Genomic DNA, 19702 nt, shown 5'->3' with positions numbered 1-19702 from the left:
ACCAGCATCAGCAAAAATATATATAATTTAATATAAATTATTATATTAATGGATTATAATTTAAAGTAAAAAATATCCCCCCCCCCCCCCCCCCCCCCAACGGTTTGGAAGTATCAGTATCGGTCCAGTATCGTATCGGTATCGTATCGATACCAAAATTCCGAGTATCGCCCACCCCTACTAGAAGCAGCAGAAGCAGGTCTTCTCACTGTGGGACAGCAACAGCCAATCACCCCCATAAGGGAAGTTGCTCGCAACCACACTGAACCAGTACATTCAGCTGCCACTTCACGAGAAACTGGTGTTACAAGCCTGTCTACCGCAGAACACCTCTTTGCTGCAGAGCTGGCAGTAATTGACCGTCACTCACATAGCACTCCAGATCCAGTTGTGAGACCCCGAAGAAGAGAGCGCTCTGCTAGCCACACAGCTGCAAGCCTTACCAACTACCATCAGGATAGCACAGCACGTACAGTGCCACATACTTCTACTAGTATTCAAAATAACCCTGTACCTCGTGCTAGAGCACCTGAAGGACCAAAGCCTAAACTCAACACTTATGATGGTAAAGAGGACTGGGATTCATTCATCACCCCATTCGAACGACAGGCTGCTATATATATCGATGGAGTAATGCTGATCGGGTTGATAAGCTGCATGAGTGTGGAGTGGAGCTGCGTGGAGCAGCTATCAAGTACTTATGCTCTCTCCCTGAGCATGTACGGGAAGACTACTTTCTACTGAAAGAACAATTGGCTCTCCGTTTTGGGCAGAAGGAACCTCCAACTACAGCTCGAAGACGGCTGGGAGAACTAAGGCAATCTAAAGAAACAGCCATGGAGTTTGCGGAGGAGGCCCGTAGGCTCACCATGCTTGCATATCCAGGGGTCGATATGGATCTCAGAGAGCAGATAGCTGCTGATGCTTTTCATAAGGGCCTCAAAAATCAGAAGGTAGCGTATGAAATTATGAACCGTGACCAGTGGTGGACAGTAACTAAGTAAATGTAATTCGTTACTGTACTTAAGTAACATTTCCATGTATCTGTACTTTACTCAAGTACTTTTATTTGGTAAGACTTTATACTTTTACTTCACTACATTTCAAAGCGAAAATTTGTACTTTTCACTTCGTTACATTTACAGAAACATCTCGTTCCTTTTTCATTTTTAAATCAACGTTTAATAAAATACCGAAAGGTAAAAGTGTACCATGTCACAGACTATAACCAATCAGCGCTCAGTAAGAGATTAAGATTTGTACGCTAAATGGCTGAGGATCTGACATGGCTGCAACAGATGTCTTCCCCCAACACCCCTGGCCTTATTTAGCCGAAGTGTTTGTATTCCTCGAAAAGAAGAATTATTCGTATTCCTCCTCTGCATTCCGAAGAACACATCGCTGTCATCATTTATGAACTCGCTGTCAAACTTGAAAAAACACATCGAAGTAAGTTCACCATTAGATTAGTAGGTTTATATACCCCGGTTAATTATATCACATTGAAGTACACTACATTTAACAGATGCTTTTATCCAAAGCAATGTGCTAGTACCCGAATTGCAATCTGTGGAGATGCTAAACGCCAGTTTAACACAGGAGACTCCCACATCAAACGTTAAAGCCGGGGACACATACACGCGAATTTGGCCAAGCGAAGCGAACTTCGCAATTTATTCATATGAGGGAGGCGAAGGCAAGTAAATATGAGCGAAGCAAAATTATTAAAATTATTATTTAAATTATTATTATCAGGGTTGGGGGGCGGGGCGGCGGCATGTGTGTAAAATGTTGGCGGGGGTGGCGGCGAGTGTAAATTGTTGGACACAAATTAAGTATTATGTCGCGATCGATCGCCAGTGGTTGGCGCCACAGCGAACTAGTAACTCATTGAATCATATATGTAGATCAGAGGTAAATAAACTAGATTTTTTTTCAGTGTGAGAAATCGGATGTATGTGAAGTGTAGTGCGAGTGAAAACGGTCTCTGGTAAAGACAGTCAATGCGTGTGTCTCACGCTCATTGCGTGAGAGTTGGCAACTCTGATTATTATTATATTAATTATTCGGCCAAGTTTAATATTATGAGTTCAGTTGGTAGGGCTGCACACAGTTCTAGTTCTAGGTGCTAGAGCTTCTAGCTTCCCTGTCCCGCCATGTGGTGGACAACGTAGAACCTCAGAAAAAGTCCCCCAAGCTAGGACTGAAGTGGCCAGTTCGAAATTATTGTTCTGTTTGGTGGTGAATTATGTTTTTATATAAAACTGTTTGTCCACTTGTCTACCTTTCTAGTGTGAATTATTAATATGGATAAAGTTTGGAGATGAATGTTGTGAGGATAATATAGGCTAGTTTTGTGTATTTTGTGTTTGCTAGGCAAATGTAAGGCACTGTTTCCTGTTCACCTTTTGATCGAGTAGGCCTAGGGGTTTTGATGTGGCTAAGAAAAAAAAGGTTTTTACTTTTACTTTTAATACTTAAGTATTTTTGAAGGCAGATACTTTTGTACTTCTACTCAAGTAAAAAATTGAGGTGAATACTTTTACTTTTACTTGAGTAATATTCAATGCAAGGTAACTGTACTTTTACTCAAGTACATAATTGGTGTACTTCGTCCACCACTGACCGTGACCCAGCAACATTAGATGAAGCCCAACGATTGGTGACTGCTTATGAACATAACTTCAGGGCAACTTTGGGCCGTGATCCAGAACGAGGAAGAACTCGACGGGTCTCTTGGGCTAACCAGGACACAGAATTAGCAGAGGAAGACGGACCCATGCAATCACGCCGAGTTCAAGCTCCAACTTACACATAACCAGTTACAGACACTTATCGACAAGGTTGACAAATTACAGCTTGTGTTAGATCGCCTGCCATCCCCCTCCTCCAATGCCATGCAGCCCTCTCCAACGGTATCCTCTCATCAAGAGAGATCTCGCACAGCCACTGGGTATGAAGGTGGAAACTCAAAGCTGCACTACTATGGTACAAATAAGTCTAGGCTGCAGTCTCCTAGCCTCACAAGGAGCAAGGGTACATGCTTCCTGTGCGGTGAGGAAGGCCACTTCAGAAGAAACTGTTCATGCTCCCCTAGCCCCTCTCCATCTGTGCAACCAGTCAAGTCAGCACAACTGAAGGGGACCAACCCAGGGCAGCATCAGAAGTCCTGCCTAAAGTCAGAAGATGTCCCGGGAGGAAATATCATAAACATTGGACGGGCCGAGAGCAGGGGTCCCAGTCTAGTCATTGTAGTAAGCGTGGATGGCGTACAGGTGAATGCAGTTATCGACACAGGCGCAGAAGCTACAATCATGTCAGAAGAAACCTTTGCCATGCTTCCATCTAGGAATTGTACAAGCCAAAAAAAAGTGTCGCTGCGCAATGCACAAACAGGCAAGGAGATGACAGCCACAGGTGGTGTAACAGTGGAGTTTACAATTGGGAGCAAAACACTACAGTGGGACATATGTGTTGCACCCATTCATGATGCACTGCTGCTGGGCCTGGATTTCCTCAAGGCTGCTGACTTCACTATACATGCTTCTGGTAAGGTGTTCATTGGAGCAGAGCCTATACCTGCCTACTTAATAGAAGGAAGTGGACCTGACTACGCAATTACAAGAGTGGTACTAGAGAGAGACACCACAGTCCCTCCTGAATGTGAATACCTAGTGTGGGGGATAGTAGCAGGGTTCGTACGGTCATGAAAAACCTGGAAAAGTTATGGAATTTGAAAATAGCAATTTCCAGGCCTGGATAAGTTTTGGAAAAACTAAAAATACTCAAATGTTTTGGAAAAGTCATGGAAATTTGCTTGACACAATAAATATATGTCGTTCCGATAACCGGAAGAAAAAATAAACATATATAATATAGCCATGTTTTTTCTTTGTGCGGACCACTAACGTAACTTCACAGGTTAGTTCGCTGCGTTAGCGTTGGACTCCAAGCGGAGCTGTAGATTGTACTTTGATGACGTGTAAATCAGCGTAATGCTGGTAAATGCCGATTCAACTATGGCTGCTTCAGTTGGACAAATACAAGCTATGGCTTGAGAAAGACAAGGACACGGGGCATGCAAAATGTGCACTGTGTGGTTAACCAACTGGTTAACGTTGGGGTTAGAGACTGAAAAGTCCGACGCAAAGCAGTTTTCGTCGTTAAGCGCGAACCTAGATTTAGACACGCCTTGATCGTAAACACAGAATAGAAAAAAACTAACAATGTTCTCGTGCGTACAGCGTGAGAAAGAGTGACCGCGTTGCCGAGATGGGCTGCGGTGGAGGCTGTGCTGCTTCAGCTTATCGTACACAACACTACACAACACAACACTCCACTACACTCCACAACACTCCACAGTGCTGCCACTGCACCTCCACGCACCGCGCGAAATTAAGAAAAGTCGGTCGTAACTCCGTCCGTCGTTAACCAGACCCGTCGGTAAAAGGGAACTCACCGGCTTTTAGCCCGGATACGGCTTATAGCTACAACATTTTCCATTAAAAAAACTTAGATGCGGCTTATATTGATATTGAAAATACGGTAAATGTTTATTTTTTCAATTAAACCATGTGTCTTTTCATTAATTGATGATATACTGTGGAATTTTAGCCTGGATTTTTTCTTATTTTTCGTGTCTACACATATGTTTAGAGAATGTACAGTCATTGAAATTTGTCTGAAAGTCATGGAAAAGTCATGGAAAAGTCATGGAAATTAGTTGTCAAAAAAGTGTATGAACCCTGTAGTAGATCACCCTCAACCAGAAGTCCCTGCAGTTTTAGAGCCTGTTAGTCTGGCCAACAGACTCTGCTCAGGGAGTATTATGATTAAGATGGAACACTGAGTTCCTGTATGGCTGTGTAACATATCTACTTCAAGCAAACCTCTAGCGAGAGGAACCTGTTTGGGACTACTAGTGGAGGCCTACGCGGATGTGGGTGAGAGATGAAAGAGAGCTACATGGCTCCTGTTGAGGATCCACACTATGGAGAAGTTGACGACTCACCGCACAGCCACCCTAGTGTGACGGATGGAACAGATGGCGAGACTCAGTTCACAAGCCCTGAGGTGAGTGATGAGTGCAGCATTAGAAGACTAGTCACTGTAAGTGCACTTGACCTTCCAGAGAACCTTAAGGAGCTATATACTGCTTCCAGTGAAGCCCTGACAGAGACCCAGCAGCAAGCGTTAATCAATTTACTGTTGAAGCATCAGTCTGTCTTCGCAGCCACAGATGAGGATCTGGGAACATTCTCTGCAGTAAAACACCACATTGACACTGGGTATGCTAAGCCTGTTCGACAGCCAGTGCGGCGCACACCGTTAGGGTTTCAAGGAGAGGAAGAGAGTCACCTCAAGAAAATGGTAGATGCAGGCATTGTTGTTCCTTCCAGTTCAGAATGGGCTTCTCCAGTTGTTCTTGTAAGAAAAAAGGATGGGGGAGTGCGATGGTGTGTGGATTATCGGCAACTTAACAGCCTCACCATTAAAGATGCCTACCCACTCCCAAGGATTGATGAATGCCTTGATGTTTTGGATGGAGCAAGAATCTTTTCCACATTGAACCTCCAGTCAGGGTACTGGCAGATTGAAATGAGCAGTGAGGACTGTTCCAAGACAGCCTTTGTTACAAGATATGGCCTATACGAGTACACGAGGATGCCTTTTGGACTGTGCAATGCTCCTAGCACTTTTCAAAGGGCCATGGAGCTAGTGCTGAGGGGCTTACAGTGGGACAAACTACTCATATACTTGGATGATGTAATCATACTGGGTGAAGATGTAGAACAGAGCTTCTAGCGTCTGTCAGAAGTTTTTAGTCGGTTGCAGAGTTTTGGTCTGAAATTAAAGCCAACAAAGTGCCAGCTACTGAAAGATGAGGTTTTGTTTTTAGGCCATGTTGTGAGCGGCGAAGGCATTCAGACAAATCCAGCCTTGGTGAGAGATGTTCAGAACTGGAGTCCACCTACCAACCTCCAGGAACTTCAGGCCTTCCTTGGCCTCTGTAATTACTACAGGAGGTTTGTTGCAAAATTTTCAGAAATTGCATCACCACCCACACTTCTCCTAAAAAAAGGAGTGAGTTTCACGTGGGGAAAAGAGCAGCAAGAGGCATTTGAGAGACTCAAGGAAAGTCTCATTAGAGCTCCTATCCTCGCATTTCCCACATCTGAGGGTCAGTTTATATTGGACACAGACGCTTCTGACCACAGTATTGGGGCCGTCCTGTCTCAGCTACAGTGGGGAGAAGAGAAGGTCATTGCCTTTGCAAGCTGTTGCCTCACACCCACTTACCAAAGATACTGTGTAACACGTCGTGAGCTGTTGGCTGTTGTCAAATTCACAAGACAATTCCGCCACTATCTTCTGGGGCGCACTTTTGTAGTCCGTACTGATCACAGTAGTCTGGCCTGGCTCTTCAGATTTAAACAACCAGAGGGCCAGCTCGCTCGGTGGCTTGAGGAACTCAGCCAGTACAACTTTGTGCCTTGTGGAAGGGGTGTTTTTTGCCAGAAGGTAATGCAACAGTGGGCAAGATTTGAGGAGGATGTAGATGATGTAGTTTCCCTTGCAGTAAGACGCACAAATCTACAAGAGGACAGTAAGGAGTCACAGGATGCTGTACAGCCTAGCTCAGCAGCTGGGCAATTGGCATCTGGTCTTTTAAGCAACTGGCTACAGCAGCTAGACGGAGGCAGCCTCAGAAAGGAACAGCTGGCTGATCCGGATCTTTCAGCTCTACACCAGTGGATGATGGATGGCCAGTTGCCTACTAGAGAAGAGGTGATGTTGATGAGTCCAGCTGTTAAGAAGTATTGGCTTTGCTGGCCACAGATCGAGATGCATGATGGCGTTCTCTACTATCGCTGGGATGCTACCACTAGAACAACACCCACTCTTCGCTTCCTTGTACCCACTTCACTCAAACATGACGTGATTGAAGCCTGTCATAACCCAACCCAAGCTGGCCATCAAGGGGAGGAAAAGACCCTTTGGAGAGTGCGACAACACTATCATTGGTATAACATGGGAAATGACATACGCCTCTTTGTGAAAAAATGTCCACAATGCAAGTCATGCAAGATGGCCAGTCTGACGGGACGAGCTAAGCTACAAAATTACCAAGCTGGGGCACCTATGGACAGACTCCACCTTGATGTCCTTGGGCCTTTCCCTGAATCTAAAGCAGGAAACAGGTACATCCTTATCATCATTGATCAATTCACACGCTGGGTTGAGGCTTACCCCATATCAGAGCAGGGAGCAGAGATAACGGCGAAGACACTAGTGTTTGATTTCATCTCTCGTTTTGGGGCCCCACTGGAGATCCACACAGATCAGGGCAGAAATTTTGAGAGCATTCTGTTCTCTGAGGTTTGCCGCCTGCTGCAGATCACAAAAACTCGGACAACACCGTATCGACCAGCTTCAAATGGTCAGGTGGAGCGCTTCAATAGGACACTGTTACAGATGATAAGGTGCTACGTTGACCAGGATCAGCGAAATTGGGATGAACATCTTCCACTGCTTACTGCTGCTTACCGTAGCACAATTCATTCATCCACTGGTTTCACCCCTAATCAACTCATGCTGGGTAGAGAAGTGTTTCAGCCCCACGATATCTGGCTAGGAACAGCAAACACCACCGCGGGAGCCAAAGAGCTACCGGAGTATGTGAAAGATCTCCAGACTAACCTTCAGCAAGTTCACTATCAGGCACGACAAAATCTGCGTACTGTGCAAATCCATCAGAAGAAGGTCTATGACCTGCGTGCAAAAGAAAAACCTTATATGGGGGATCTAGTATATGTCAAGATCAGTAGCCGGAAAAAGGGCTATAGTCCCAAGCTCCAAGCACCCTGGCAAGGCCCCTGCATCATAACAGCATGTCTAGGCCCAGTCTTGTACAAAGTAAGAGATCGCCGAAGTGAGAGAGTGTTGCACCATGATCGTCTACAGCCATACCTGAGTGATGACATACCATCATGGGTCCAACGCCTGAGACACAAATACACCCACCCTGAACACAAGTCATCAGGGGACATTCCGAAAGAATTGCATGATGAAGTGGAACTGATTCCAGCCGAGCCAATAGCAACCAAGAAGAAGAGACAGCCGGCTGCACGGCGCCGTCGTCAGAATCAGGAAAACACTCTCGTAATTGACGATTCAAGAAATGAGATTGATTCAGCAGAAAATGGGGAAGTTCATACCCACAGTGGAAGAGCTGTTCATGCCCCCAGTCGTTATATGGATTAGCATAGTTCAGTTGTTAATTCTGAAGTGGCTTAGTCTAATGCAGAAGGGACTCTGCAGAGCTTAAGGGGGGGCAGTGTTACGATTGCATTTAGCTAGACAGTGCATGGGTTAATGTCTTATAGAGCGTAGTTCATCATGTGTTCCATGCACATATACCAGTGGCCAATCACATTGTTATATGGCTGATAGTCGGGAAATATAGTGGGAAGTTTGGGTCTTGAGTTTAGTTGTGTGCTCGTTACCCCTTGGTGTGGATGGTTTAGCCTCTACCACTACACTGAGAGAGAGCACTGACCCTTCATGCTTGTATGCTGTTATTGCAAGTCTTCAGTAAATTCTGGCCATCCAGAGTATTACATGTTGTTGTGTGAGTCATTCCACGCCTCCAACACCCGAACACCGACGAACACGACAATATTTAGGGATTTTATCATGTAAAAAATCATAATATATATATATTTTCCACCGATCGAATTCCGCAGACAACCGGCGAAAAAGTGATGACCCGCGAATTATTTTTCCCATTAATATCTTATAAAAACCTGTGAAAGAGTGAATTCACAAAAGCTGAAGCACAAACTGGCGCAGGATCACTGTAACATAATACAAAAAATAAGTATTAACTAACCTACAAAAGTGCAAAATAAATATTAAATTAAGAGCAACATTAAGATAAAAACTACATTCAGACGAAAATATCAACTTAAATGTGCAATCAAAAAGAAAATGTGAGTGAGTGGCAGCGCAAACGTGAATCACGTCCTTAGCAACAGTTCTCTGGGTGACATTACGTTCAGTGAACGAATCAGAAAATGAACGAGAGCTTTCAGTACATGAACGAATCAGAAAATGAACGAGAGCTTTCAGTTCATGAACGAATCAGAGAGTGAACGAGAGCTTTCAGTTCATGAACGAATCAGAGAGTGAACGAGAGCTTTCAGTTCATGAACGAATCAGAGAGTGAACGAGAGCTTCCAGTTCATGAACGAATCAGTGAGTGAACGAGAGCTTTCAGTTCATGAACGAATCCGAGAATGAACGAGAGCTTTCAGTTCATGAACGAATCACTGAACGAATCACGGAGCATGCGCAGTTCCCTCGGTGATTCGGTGATTCACAGACCACACTGCAGTTCCCCTGACGGCCTGCACGGTCGCTGCTGAGCTCAATTACTGAACTGAAAAAGGAACGAATCATCTGAGGAAGTGATTCCATTCAGTTCGTTCACTCAAATGTTTCGTTCATTTGAACGAATCGTTCACGAATGACACAACACTAGTGTGTGTGTGTGTGTTCACTCGTGTCATTAGTCTAATGTGTTTCACGCGGTGCTTGTTAATCAACGTGTGTAAAGTGAGTGTGTGTAACGTCCCGTGCTCGTCTTTGTTAGAGTCCTACACGTCTCTATGTGTAAGTGTTCATTGTGTGCTGTCTGAAAATAAAAGGCAAGTTTTGTATTTACGTTCTGTGCCGCCTCGTTTGATTGACGCGCACATAGCGTTACAAATATATAACTCGAATTCGAGTTATTGGCCTTTTCCCTGAGTCAGGCACTTGATAGTAAACTGGCATCATCTGGTTTAGCAGTCATGGTTTTTCAACTCATTATTCCTCTCTAGTTTTTTATATGCATGATATCACATGATATTTTAGGTTAATATGTGGCAATTTGGTATTTTATTGTTGTCACATCCAGCCCCTCCCTCCTCCCTGGCCCTGCCCAACTTCCCCGTTCCCAGGATTTCTCCCTCTGTCTGTCACGCCCCTGTATTTAGTGCCCGCACCTGAGTCTCGTTAACCTCCCCTGTCTCAGTGTATTTAATCCCCGTGGTGTTTTACTCCCGTGTCGGTCTTTGTTTGTTGTATCTGCCATGCTCCCCTCCAAGCTCAGTAACCTGTGTCTTCCCTTCGTTTTCTCATGTGCCGGTATGGTTAGTTCTGTCTTTGTCTTTCCTGTTGTGATTCTCTGGTCTCTTTGCCTATTCAGCTAGTTGTTTCTTGTTAGTTTGATCTTCCATTGTATTGTGTTTCTTGTCGTTAGTGGGTGTTTGTTGTTAGTTCGCTCGTTGTCTGTTAGTTCATGGTTTGGTGTTACTTGTTACTAGTCAACCCCTAGTATTCGTGCCTTATTTGTGTATCCCCTCTCGTCATGTTTGCCTGGCCTGTTGAGTTATGTTCTCGTGTATAGTCTGGTTTTTAAGTTGTATTGCTTACCCGTTTAGTACTGTCTTCGCCTCTGTGTTTAGCATAGTCCCTTTCTGTCTGTTGTGGTGTGGTTTATTGTTCTGTTACCTTACGTACAATAAATATTCAAAATCCTGCAATTGCGTCACTCCCGCTGTTCAGAAACGTTACAATTGTATTACAGAATCTGGCCTTGTACCCAAGGTCATGAGGCTTTACTATTATTATAATTAAGAACAACAACAGTAATAAAAATAATATAAAATAATGGAGTTATGTATAATTTCTGTATAAATAAAATAAAAAAATCCTCATCTAGAACAAAAAAACTAACTTTAAAATGTTTTCCTCATTGGAAACACAAAGACTTTCCCTGATCAGTATTTATTAGTGTTAGTGGACTTCTGCTCCCTAGTGAGGGCAAAGTACAAACTACAAACCTTATTTGTTATCTTCTTCACATAAAGCTCCACGAGGATGTTCATCACGTAACACCACACTAGTCTTTATTAATTCTGCATTCAGATGAGTGACACATATTATGAGAACCTCTTAACTCTGACATTTACTTCTTTCTGCCTCATTTCTTTAAGGAGTCTAAACTCTCAGCTGGATAAAGGACTACAGTGACTGATTCTCTCCTGTGCTACTGTGTTTATTAAAGAAGATCTAAATGTGAAAGTGAAGTTTGGACTGAAGGAGCCATTACAGAGAAACAGCACAGCAGCAGTTGGAGAAAATGGCTGCTAGAAACCTACTGTCAGAAGAAGATTTTTCATGTCCTGTGTGCTGTGACATCTTCAGGGATCCTGTTCTACTGTCATGTAGCCACAGTGTGTGTAAAACCTGTCTGCAGCAGTTCTGGGAAAAGAAGGGATCTCAAGAATGTCCAGTTTGTAGGAGAAGATCTTCAAGAGACGATCCTCCCTGTAATCTTGTCCTAAAGAACCTGTGTGAGTCTTTTCTAGAGAGCAGGAGTCAGAGAGCTTCAGCAGGGTCTGAAATCTGCAGTCTGCACAATGAGAAACTCAAACTCTTCTGTCTGGAGGATCAACAGCCTGTGTGTGTGGTGTGTCAGACTTCAAAGAAACACAAAAACCACGAGTGCTGTCCAGTAGATGAAGCTGTGTGTGACTTTAAGGTATGAAATTACTTTTCATAATGTATCACAATCAAAATGTCTACATATGCTTCTGAAATGAGTAAATTACTGTATTGTTGTTAGTGGATGTGGATCCAGCTAAAGACCCACCAAATACATGTGACTCACATGACTAAACCAGAAGAAATTCCAAGTGGTTAGTCACCCACTTAAACTCTGTGTCAGTATGTTTTAATAAAGTCTCTAAAAACATCTAGTTCTAAATTCGACATAAATGAGAAGGCTGTGTATTTGGTGAAAGATGAAACCTGCCATTCTGTTTGCTGCAGTTTCACTCTTAGACTCCCAACACATTTCTACATTTACAGTGTAAACCTGCTGTAACAGACTCCAACTGCTCTTAACTAAACTTTTAATTGTAGACCAAACTCAAGACCTCACTGGAGTCTCTACAGCAGCATTTGAAAGTCTTAGAGGAAGATAAACAAGCCTGTGAGGAAACAGCAGCCCACATTAAGGTGAAATGTTACTCTGAGTTCTGAATGCTCCTTTGATCACTGTCCACTTACACTATAATGAAACACACACATTTGGACAGTTTATATTTCCTCATCACCTCCCATTCCAGTATCAATCCCAGCACACAGAGAGGCAGATAAAGGAGGAGTTTGAGAAGATCCACCAGTTTCTAAGAGATGAAGAAGCAGCAAGAATAGCTGCACTGAAGGAGGAAGAGGAGCAGAAGAGTCACATGATGAGGAGGAAGATTGAGGAGATGAGTGTAGAAATAGCATCTCTTTCAGATCAAATCACAAACACAGAGAAGGAGATGGAAGCTGATGACATTCTGTTCTTACTGGTAAGAATCTCCCTCTGTCTGTATCTCTTCTCACTGTCTATATTAAACATATGAACACATGCAAAAACCATAGTCAAAAATCATTGTGGCCATCTCATCTCTCTCTTGCTCTCTCTCTCTCACTCTCTCTCACACACACACATACACAAATGCACAAGTAAAATGTTCTGACATTTGCTTTATGTGTCTGTGTAAGGGTGTAACGGTGGTGAACCCGAGGGTAGAGAGGGATCCATACGCAGGTGTAATACACGTTGATTTTAATATAGGATATATGAGCAAAAAGCAGGCCCCGTAGGGAAGGCAGGCAGCAGAACAAAAGGACAAAGCAAAAAGGGAGAGTCAAAAACCAGTCAGAGAGTCAAAACCAGAACAGTCCAAGAGCGGCAGGCAGAGGTACAAAAGGGGCTAGGCAAGCGTGAGAATAATCAAAAAGGGCAGAGCAAGGATCAGTAACCAGGTTATCAGACAGAGTAATTAGTAACACAGCTTGGTATGCAACACAAGGAGGCAATACTTTGCACTGGTGCGTTGTGAGAAGAGTCCTTATGTAGGGTGTGGTGAGTAGCTGATCAGGGTCAGGTGTGCAGGTCAGTATTCCGGTGATGCCCTCTGGCGGTCACGGGCGTGATTGCCATTCCTGACAAAGGGTCTTTAGACACATTTATTTTATTGTCATATACAGAATAAGATATTTTGTTGTCATGTACACAAAATGACTGAATTAATTTGAATGAGAAATGAATTTTATTTTCTACAGTCTAATTATCAATATTTACTGATGCTCTTAAATGTTTTTTGTCTCTCTGTCTACACTTGTCTTTTGTTTCCTTCTCAGAACTTGTCATCCACATTGAAACAGTAAGTGATTTTTATTTCTGCTTTGATCTCCATATTGTTACATTTTGTTTGTGAAATTATTCTAATAGGATCATCAGTATTTGGTCTCTATTATTTCAGAAACATTATAAAAGAAGATGGTATATAAAAAAAAAATACACTGATTTTTAAATCAAAACTTGGAAAGATACATTGATAGATTTAATGCATAACATATATTGTGACGGGCAGGGTGAGCGAAATAAAATGGAAGCGATCACGCCAAGTCTCAGGGAAAATGGATGGTTTAATGAAGAAAGTGCGCTAACCAAAAACCCGTGACATGATCCGGAATAATGACCAGCGGTCAACTGGTACAAAGACAAGACATATATAGACAAACAAACGACCCTCAGGTGAGACGGATCGCGGGCTCCGCCCACCTGAGGGATGAACACAACAACAACAACAACAGGACAACTGCCGCTGTGGACGGAGGCGACCAGTAGGGGGCCCGCCATATCGTGACATATATAATATATAGTAATTGGTGAAAGATGTGCTGCTCATTTTTTAAAAACACATTAAAAAACTTTAAAAATGTGATAATTTCAAAATAAAGCTATAATTTACTTTGAAATATCTTTTTCTTTGGGCCACTATCTTGACATGCCTGATTCTATTACGTTCTGAGATAATATTGAGAGAAAAATGGTAAAATTGTCTAAATGGTGTAACCATAAAATGCAGCACCAAGAATATAAGTTGTTAAAAAATTTAAATTACATTCTTAACAGCCTCTGAAATACACTGGCATGATCTTAAACAAGTATTTTAAATATCAAATATTAATAGAGAAACATGACAATTCTGAGTATTTCCATTAACGTGGGGAATCATGTCTGCCAAGTCAAACGTCTTGTATGTCTACTGGTGTAACCATCCATTTTGGAGCCATTTTGAACATTTTGAGCCAGAAGATCATGTAACAGAACATCATGTCAAACAGAAGGACCTCTGAAGACTCCAACTGCTACAAGTCAAGATTAGTAACTCTCTGTAAAATTTGACAAAATAAAGCAGATTCAGGTCATGATCAGGTTTGATTAGAATACATGTCAAATGGCATGACCTCAGTAAAATGTTAATAAAAATAAATCATCATAAAATATTCAAGTTAATATGAAAAATAGGTTGAAATATTCAAACCAAGGTCAAGTGTTTACATAGTCATCCACAATAATGCATGCAACATTTGGTTTCAATTTGAAATGTCCTGTGGAGTAATGGGGTTACACCCTTGCACCATTTCCCTTCAATCAATCAATCAAATTTTATTTATATAGCGCTTTTTACAACAGTTGTTGTCACAAAGCAGCTTTACAAGTGCCGAGTCCTAGCCCCCAGTGAGCAAGCCAAAGGCGACAGTGGCAAGGAAAAACTCCCTAGTTTTTTGCATGAGGAAGAAACCTTGAGAGGAACCAAGACTCAGGGGGGGAACCCATCCTCCTCTGGCCGACACCGGTCACCATGACAACAACAATAATATAGACAGAATGTAGACAGAATGTAAAAGATGCAATAATGTCCATTTAGACCGAAAAATATGTAATAATGTCCATCATGGTGTAGGCATCCGGTCAGGCAGGAGGTGGCCGGCCAGGATGGATCGCTTGTCTCTCCTCATCTCATTATTCCTCAAGCAGGCGGGCAGCCATGTGGAGAAATGAAACAGGGAAAATTAGCTCTGTATGAGGACATATACAGGACAGGTAAAATTATAAACATTTCTGGAGTGTGGCAGCAACTCCGGCACTAAGTTAAATTATTACAGCCTAGCTAAAAAAAAGGCAGAACCAGAAGGTAACATAGGCTTGGGGGCATTCTGAGACAATGGCATCCGTCCACTGCACTGTCAACAAACTTGAGTGACCACGAGCAGTGACAGGATGACAGCACCAGCACCCCAGTCTACCATAAAACCCTTCGTCTATGAACCCCTGGATCTGTACCTTTATCTAAGGGGGATATTAATTATCAAACGCTAGACTAAATAAGTGGGTTTTCAACCTAGATTTAAAGATTGTGACTGTGTCAGAGTCCCGGACACATTTAGGAATATTATTCCAAAGCTGGGGGGCCTTATAAGAAAAGGCTCTTCCCCCTGCTGTTACCTTTGTTAATTTGTGGAACTAATAACAGACCAGCACCCTGTGATCTTAGTTGACGTGGGGGTTCATAATAGGAAATAAGTTCCTGGAGGTATTCAGGAGCAAGCCCGTGTAGTGCTTTATATGCTAATAATAGAATTTTAAAATCAATACGAAATTTAACTGGGAGCCAATGCAGGGCTGATAGGACTGGTCTAATATGCTGAAATTTTCTAGTTCTGGTCAGAACTCTAGCTGCGGCATTTTGAACTACTTGAAGTTTATTTAGATTCCTATTTGAACATCCTGACAGTAGTGAATTGCAGTAGTCTAGTCTAGAGCTAACAAAGGCGTGCACCAATTTTTCTGCATCATCCTGTGATAATGCATTTCTTAATTTGGCAATGTTGCGGAGATGTAGAAAAGCTATCCTAGTAGTATGATCTATATATTTATCAAATGATAGGTCGGAGTCGAGTATGACGCCTAGGTTTTTGGCTACTGTGCCAGGTGTAATGGGATAGTCTGCAAGATTAAGCATTAAGTTTGGAATTTTCTGTCTTGCGGCCTTAGGGCCCACAAGGAGAACTTCTGTTTTGTCCTCATTTAATTGTAGGAAGTTTAGAGACATCCAGCATTTAATATCTCTTACACAGGCCTCAATTTTTCCTAAACTGAGTTTGTCATCGGGTTTGGCTGATATGTAAAGTTGAGTGTCATCCGCATAGCAGTGAAAATTGACACCATGTTTGTTTATAACTGTGCCCAATGGTAGCATATATAATGTAAATAATAGTGGTCCTAAGATGGAGCCTTGCGGGACCCCATATTTAACCATTGTACGTTTGGATGAAATATTATTGAGCTCTACAAACTGATAGCGATTTGTTAAGTAAGACTGAAACCATGAAAGGGCTGTGCCTGAGACTCCAACCCAGCGTTCTAACCTTTCTAGCAAGATCCTATGATCAATTGTGTCGAAAGCTGCACTAAGATCAAGAAGCACTAACAGTGATACATAGCCTTGATCTGATGCAAGGAGGAGATCATTTGTTACTTTAACTAATGCTGTTTCAGTACTGTGATGGGGCCTAAAACCAGATTGGAACTTTTCAAATGTGTTATTCCTATGCAGATATAGGCATAATTGCTGGGCAACAGCTTTTTCTATGATCTTAGATATAAATGATGTGTTTGAAATGGGTCTATAATTAGATAGCACAGTCGGATCAAGATTTGGTTTCTTGATCAGAGGTTTGATAATTGCTAATTTACATGATTTGGGCATGTGACCTATTGTAATGGATGAGTTAACTATAGTTAGAAGAGGTTCAGTTACAGCTGGTAATACCTCTTTTAATAACTTTGAGGGAACTGAGTCTAATGTGCAGGTAGTACAATTTAAGGAAGAAATTATTTTCTCTAATTCTGATTTTGGGAGTGGATGAAAAGCATCAAGTTTTTCTCCCGGTATGTAATTTAAATCAATATCAACCAAACCAGATGACATACCAGTTGTATTGCTAATAAAGGGTTTTATATTTTGTCTAATATTCTCTATTTTATTATCAAAGAAATCTATAAATACATTACTAGTGAGGTTTATTGGAATCTGAGGTTCTGTGCCTGCTTGATTTTTTGTAAGTTTAGAAATAGTATTAAAAAGAAATCTAGGATTGTTTTTATTTTTCTCTATCAGTGAGGCTAAGTATGCTGAGCGTGCTTTAGTGAGTGCCCGTTTGTAGTCAATAATGCTATCCTTCCAGGCACAGTGGAATACTTCCAATTTAGTAGATCGCCATTTCCGCTCTAATTTACGTGCTATTTGTTTTAAGTTTCTAGTTTGGTCGGTGTACCATGGGGCGAGCTTTTTGGATCTAGCTTTTTTATATTTTAGTGGAGCTACTATATCTAGAGTTGATCTGCAGGTATTCTCTAAGTAGTCGGTTAGACTATCTAACTCTCCTGGATCGGATGGCGAGTGGGCTAAAGCAGTTAAGTCAGGGAGGGTTTCAATAAACCGTGTTGCTGTTGATGAATTTATTGAGCGCTTTATACACTGCCGAGGAGACGGGCGGGTATTTATGTTAAGGTGAAAATCGAATTTTACTAAATAATGATCGGAGATTGCTACGGTTTGCGGGAGTATGTTTATATTATCTACGTCGATACCCAGCGTTAATATTAGATCTAGGGTATGATTTCGATAATGTGTAGGTCCTACTACGTTTTGTTTAATGCCGACAGAGTTCAATATAGAAGTAAAAGCCCTTGTCAGTGGATCCTCCGCATTATCAAAGTGTATGTTAAAGTCTCCTACCATTATTATTTTGTCACTACATACTGCTAAATTTGCTGCAAAATCGGTGAAATCGTTTAAGAAATCTGAGTAAGGCCCTGGTGGTCTGTATACATTAGTTAGGGAGAATGTACTTTTATTTTCAGATGGACTAATAACATTAATAGACTGCATCTCAAATGAGTTTGAGATATCTAAGTATTTCTGATGAATTTCTAAACAATCACGATAGATTATACATATTCCACCTCCTCTGCCTGACAGTCTAGGTCTATGTATATAACTATATCCCACAGGAGTGGCTTCGTTTAGAGTTAAATAATCACCAGATTGAACCCACGTTTCAGTTAGACAAAGAATATCAATTTTCTGGTCTGTTATAAGTTCATTTACAAAAACTGCTTTTGAGTTGAGCGATCGAATATTGATTAATCCAATTTTCAGATCGGTCATATAGGTTGTAATAATTTGATGTGAAGTCTGTATATTAGTTAAAAACTTCGGGCGGACTATTTTCTTATGATTTAGTTTAACCCGGGGCACAGACACAGTCTCAATCCTAAGGGAACTTGGTGACGCCTCTAAGCAGCTCGCAGACAGGTTTAACCCATTAGTCTGCGGCCTGGTCGCGACCCTGGACAGTCAGCAGCTTCTAGTGCTACTCTGCCGACTAGCTAACAGGCTATGGGCTATGCTGCAAGATAACAGGGCAGCGCCATCCCGGGTGGGGTGGACACCGTCCCTGCCTAAAAGACCAGGCTTGCCCTCGAACTCTTCCCAATTATTAATAAAGCCCACTTGATTTTCTGAACACCACTTGGACATCCAGCGGTTTAGCGACGTGAGCCTGCTGTACTGCTCATCACCGCGCCGCATTGGGATGGGGCCAGAGCAGATTACGGCATCGGACATCGTCTGGGCTAATTTAACCACCTCTTTAACATTAGCCTTAGTCACCTCTGACTGCCGCAGACGTATATCGTTGGCCCCTACATGAATCACTATCCTAGAAAACCTCCTATGAGCTAACAATCTAAGGTTGCCACTAATGTCCGGCGCTCTGGCTCCCGGTAAACAGCTGACTGTAACCGCTGGTGCCCCTACAGCTACAGCTACTTTCACGTGTCGGACTATAGAGTCTCCTATGACCAGAGTCTCCTCAGTGGGTGTAACACTGAGCGGGGCAAACCTGTTGGACACGTGAACCGGGGAGTGGTGCTCTGGTGGGCTAGCGCTGGCGTTAGCGGTAGCTGCAGCCCTCGCTCTCCGACTACGCCGCCGAGACGTCACCCATTCACCCCGCTGTGAGGGCTCTATCGCCGGAGTCGCGGAGGGACTAGTTCTCCCTGGCGCGTCCACACCTACTACAGACCCTGTCCCTGTCTCTCTATCCCTCAATAATGAGTGGACGCGTCGCTCTAAGCTTTCCACTTTCGCCACGAGAGAATTTACTAGTTTGCACCTCTGACAAATACTATCACTATTACTATCAGTGGCGAAAGGGTCTAGACTAAACATGCCACACTCCGAACACGGGAACAAACCAACACCAGCCATGAATAAATCAAAACACTTACCGTGTCTAGCCGATATATAAACTTACGCTTGCTGATTTGTGAAGGCAGAAAGTTGGTCAGCGGCCGGAATAAAACCTGTAAAATGTATATAGGAATGCAAAAGGTAAAGATTAGCACGTAAATAGGTTATTATACTTTAGAAAACAATTTCAAAATTCGCTCCGCAACAGCGTCGGTCAGCAGGAAGCAGCGTCGGCAGGAAGCAGGAAGTCAGACCAGCCAATTTTATCAATTTATGGACTATAGTTCTACTTTTGTAGTTTTTTTATTGTTATCATTAAAATTATAATATAGCATAATATGCAGCTTGAAATGTAGTCTAAAAAGAATTATAAAATCTCTAAATTAAATCTGTTTTAAATTTCACATTTCTATAGGATACTGCACATAAACAAGAAGTATGTAGGTGGAAACCTGTGTGTGCTAACAACAAACTCTCTCCTCTTC

The 19702-nt window shown here is 42.4% G+C and overlaps 1 protein-coding gene across 2 annotated transcripts in view; it reads left to right on the top strand.

Moving 5' to 3' along the window:
- LOC143484716 (E3 ubiquitin-protein ligase TRIM35-like) overlaps positions 1-19702 on the top strand; it is a 52854-nt gene that overhangs the window by 2824 nt on the left and 30328 nt on the right. For both annotated transcript variants that reach the window (XM_076983571.1, XM_076983570.1), the window contains exons 2-5: positions 11043-11590; positions 11974-12069; positions 12180-12410; positions 13249-13271. In XM_076983571.1, coding sequence (XP_076839686.1) covers positions 11189-11590; positions 11974-12069; positions 12180-12410; positions 13249-13271 — 752 coding nt within the window. In that variant the 5' untranslated portion in view covers positions 11043-11188. The remainder of the gene's footprint in view (positions 1-11042; positions 11591-11973; positions 12070-12179; positions 12411-13248; positions 13272-19702) is intronic.

The sequence above is a fragment of the Brachyhypopomus gauderio genome, chromosome 21 (genome assembly GCF_052324685.1).
Source record: "Brachyhypopomus gauderio isolate BG-103 chromosome 21, BGAUD_0.2, whole genome shotgun sequence".
In the NCBI taxonomy this organism is placed as follows: Eukaryota; Metazoa; Chordata; class Actinopteri; order Gymnotiformes; family Hypopomidae; genus Brachyhypopomus; species Brachyhypopomus gauderio.
Note: the sequence above shows the minus strand (reverse complement) of the source record. Positions and strands in the feature narration are given on the sequence as shown.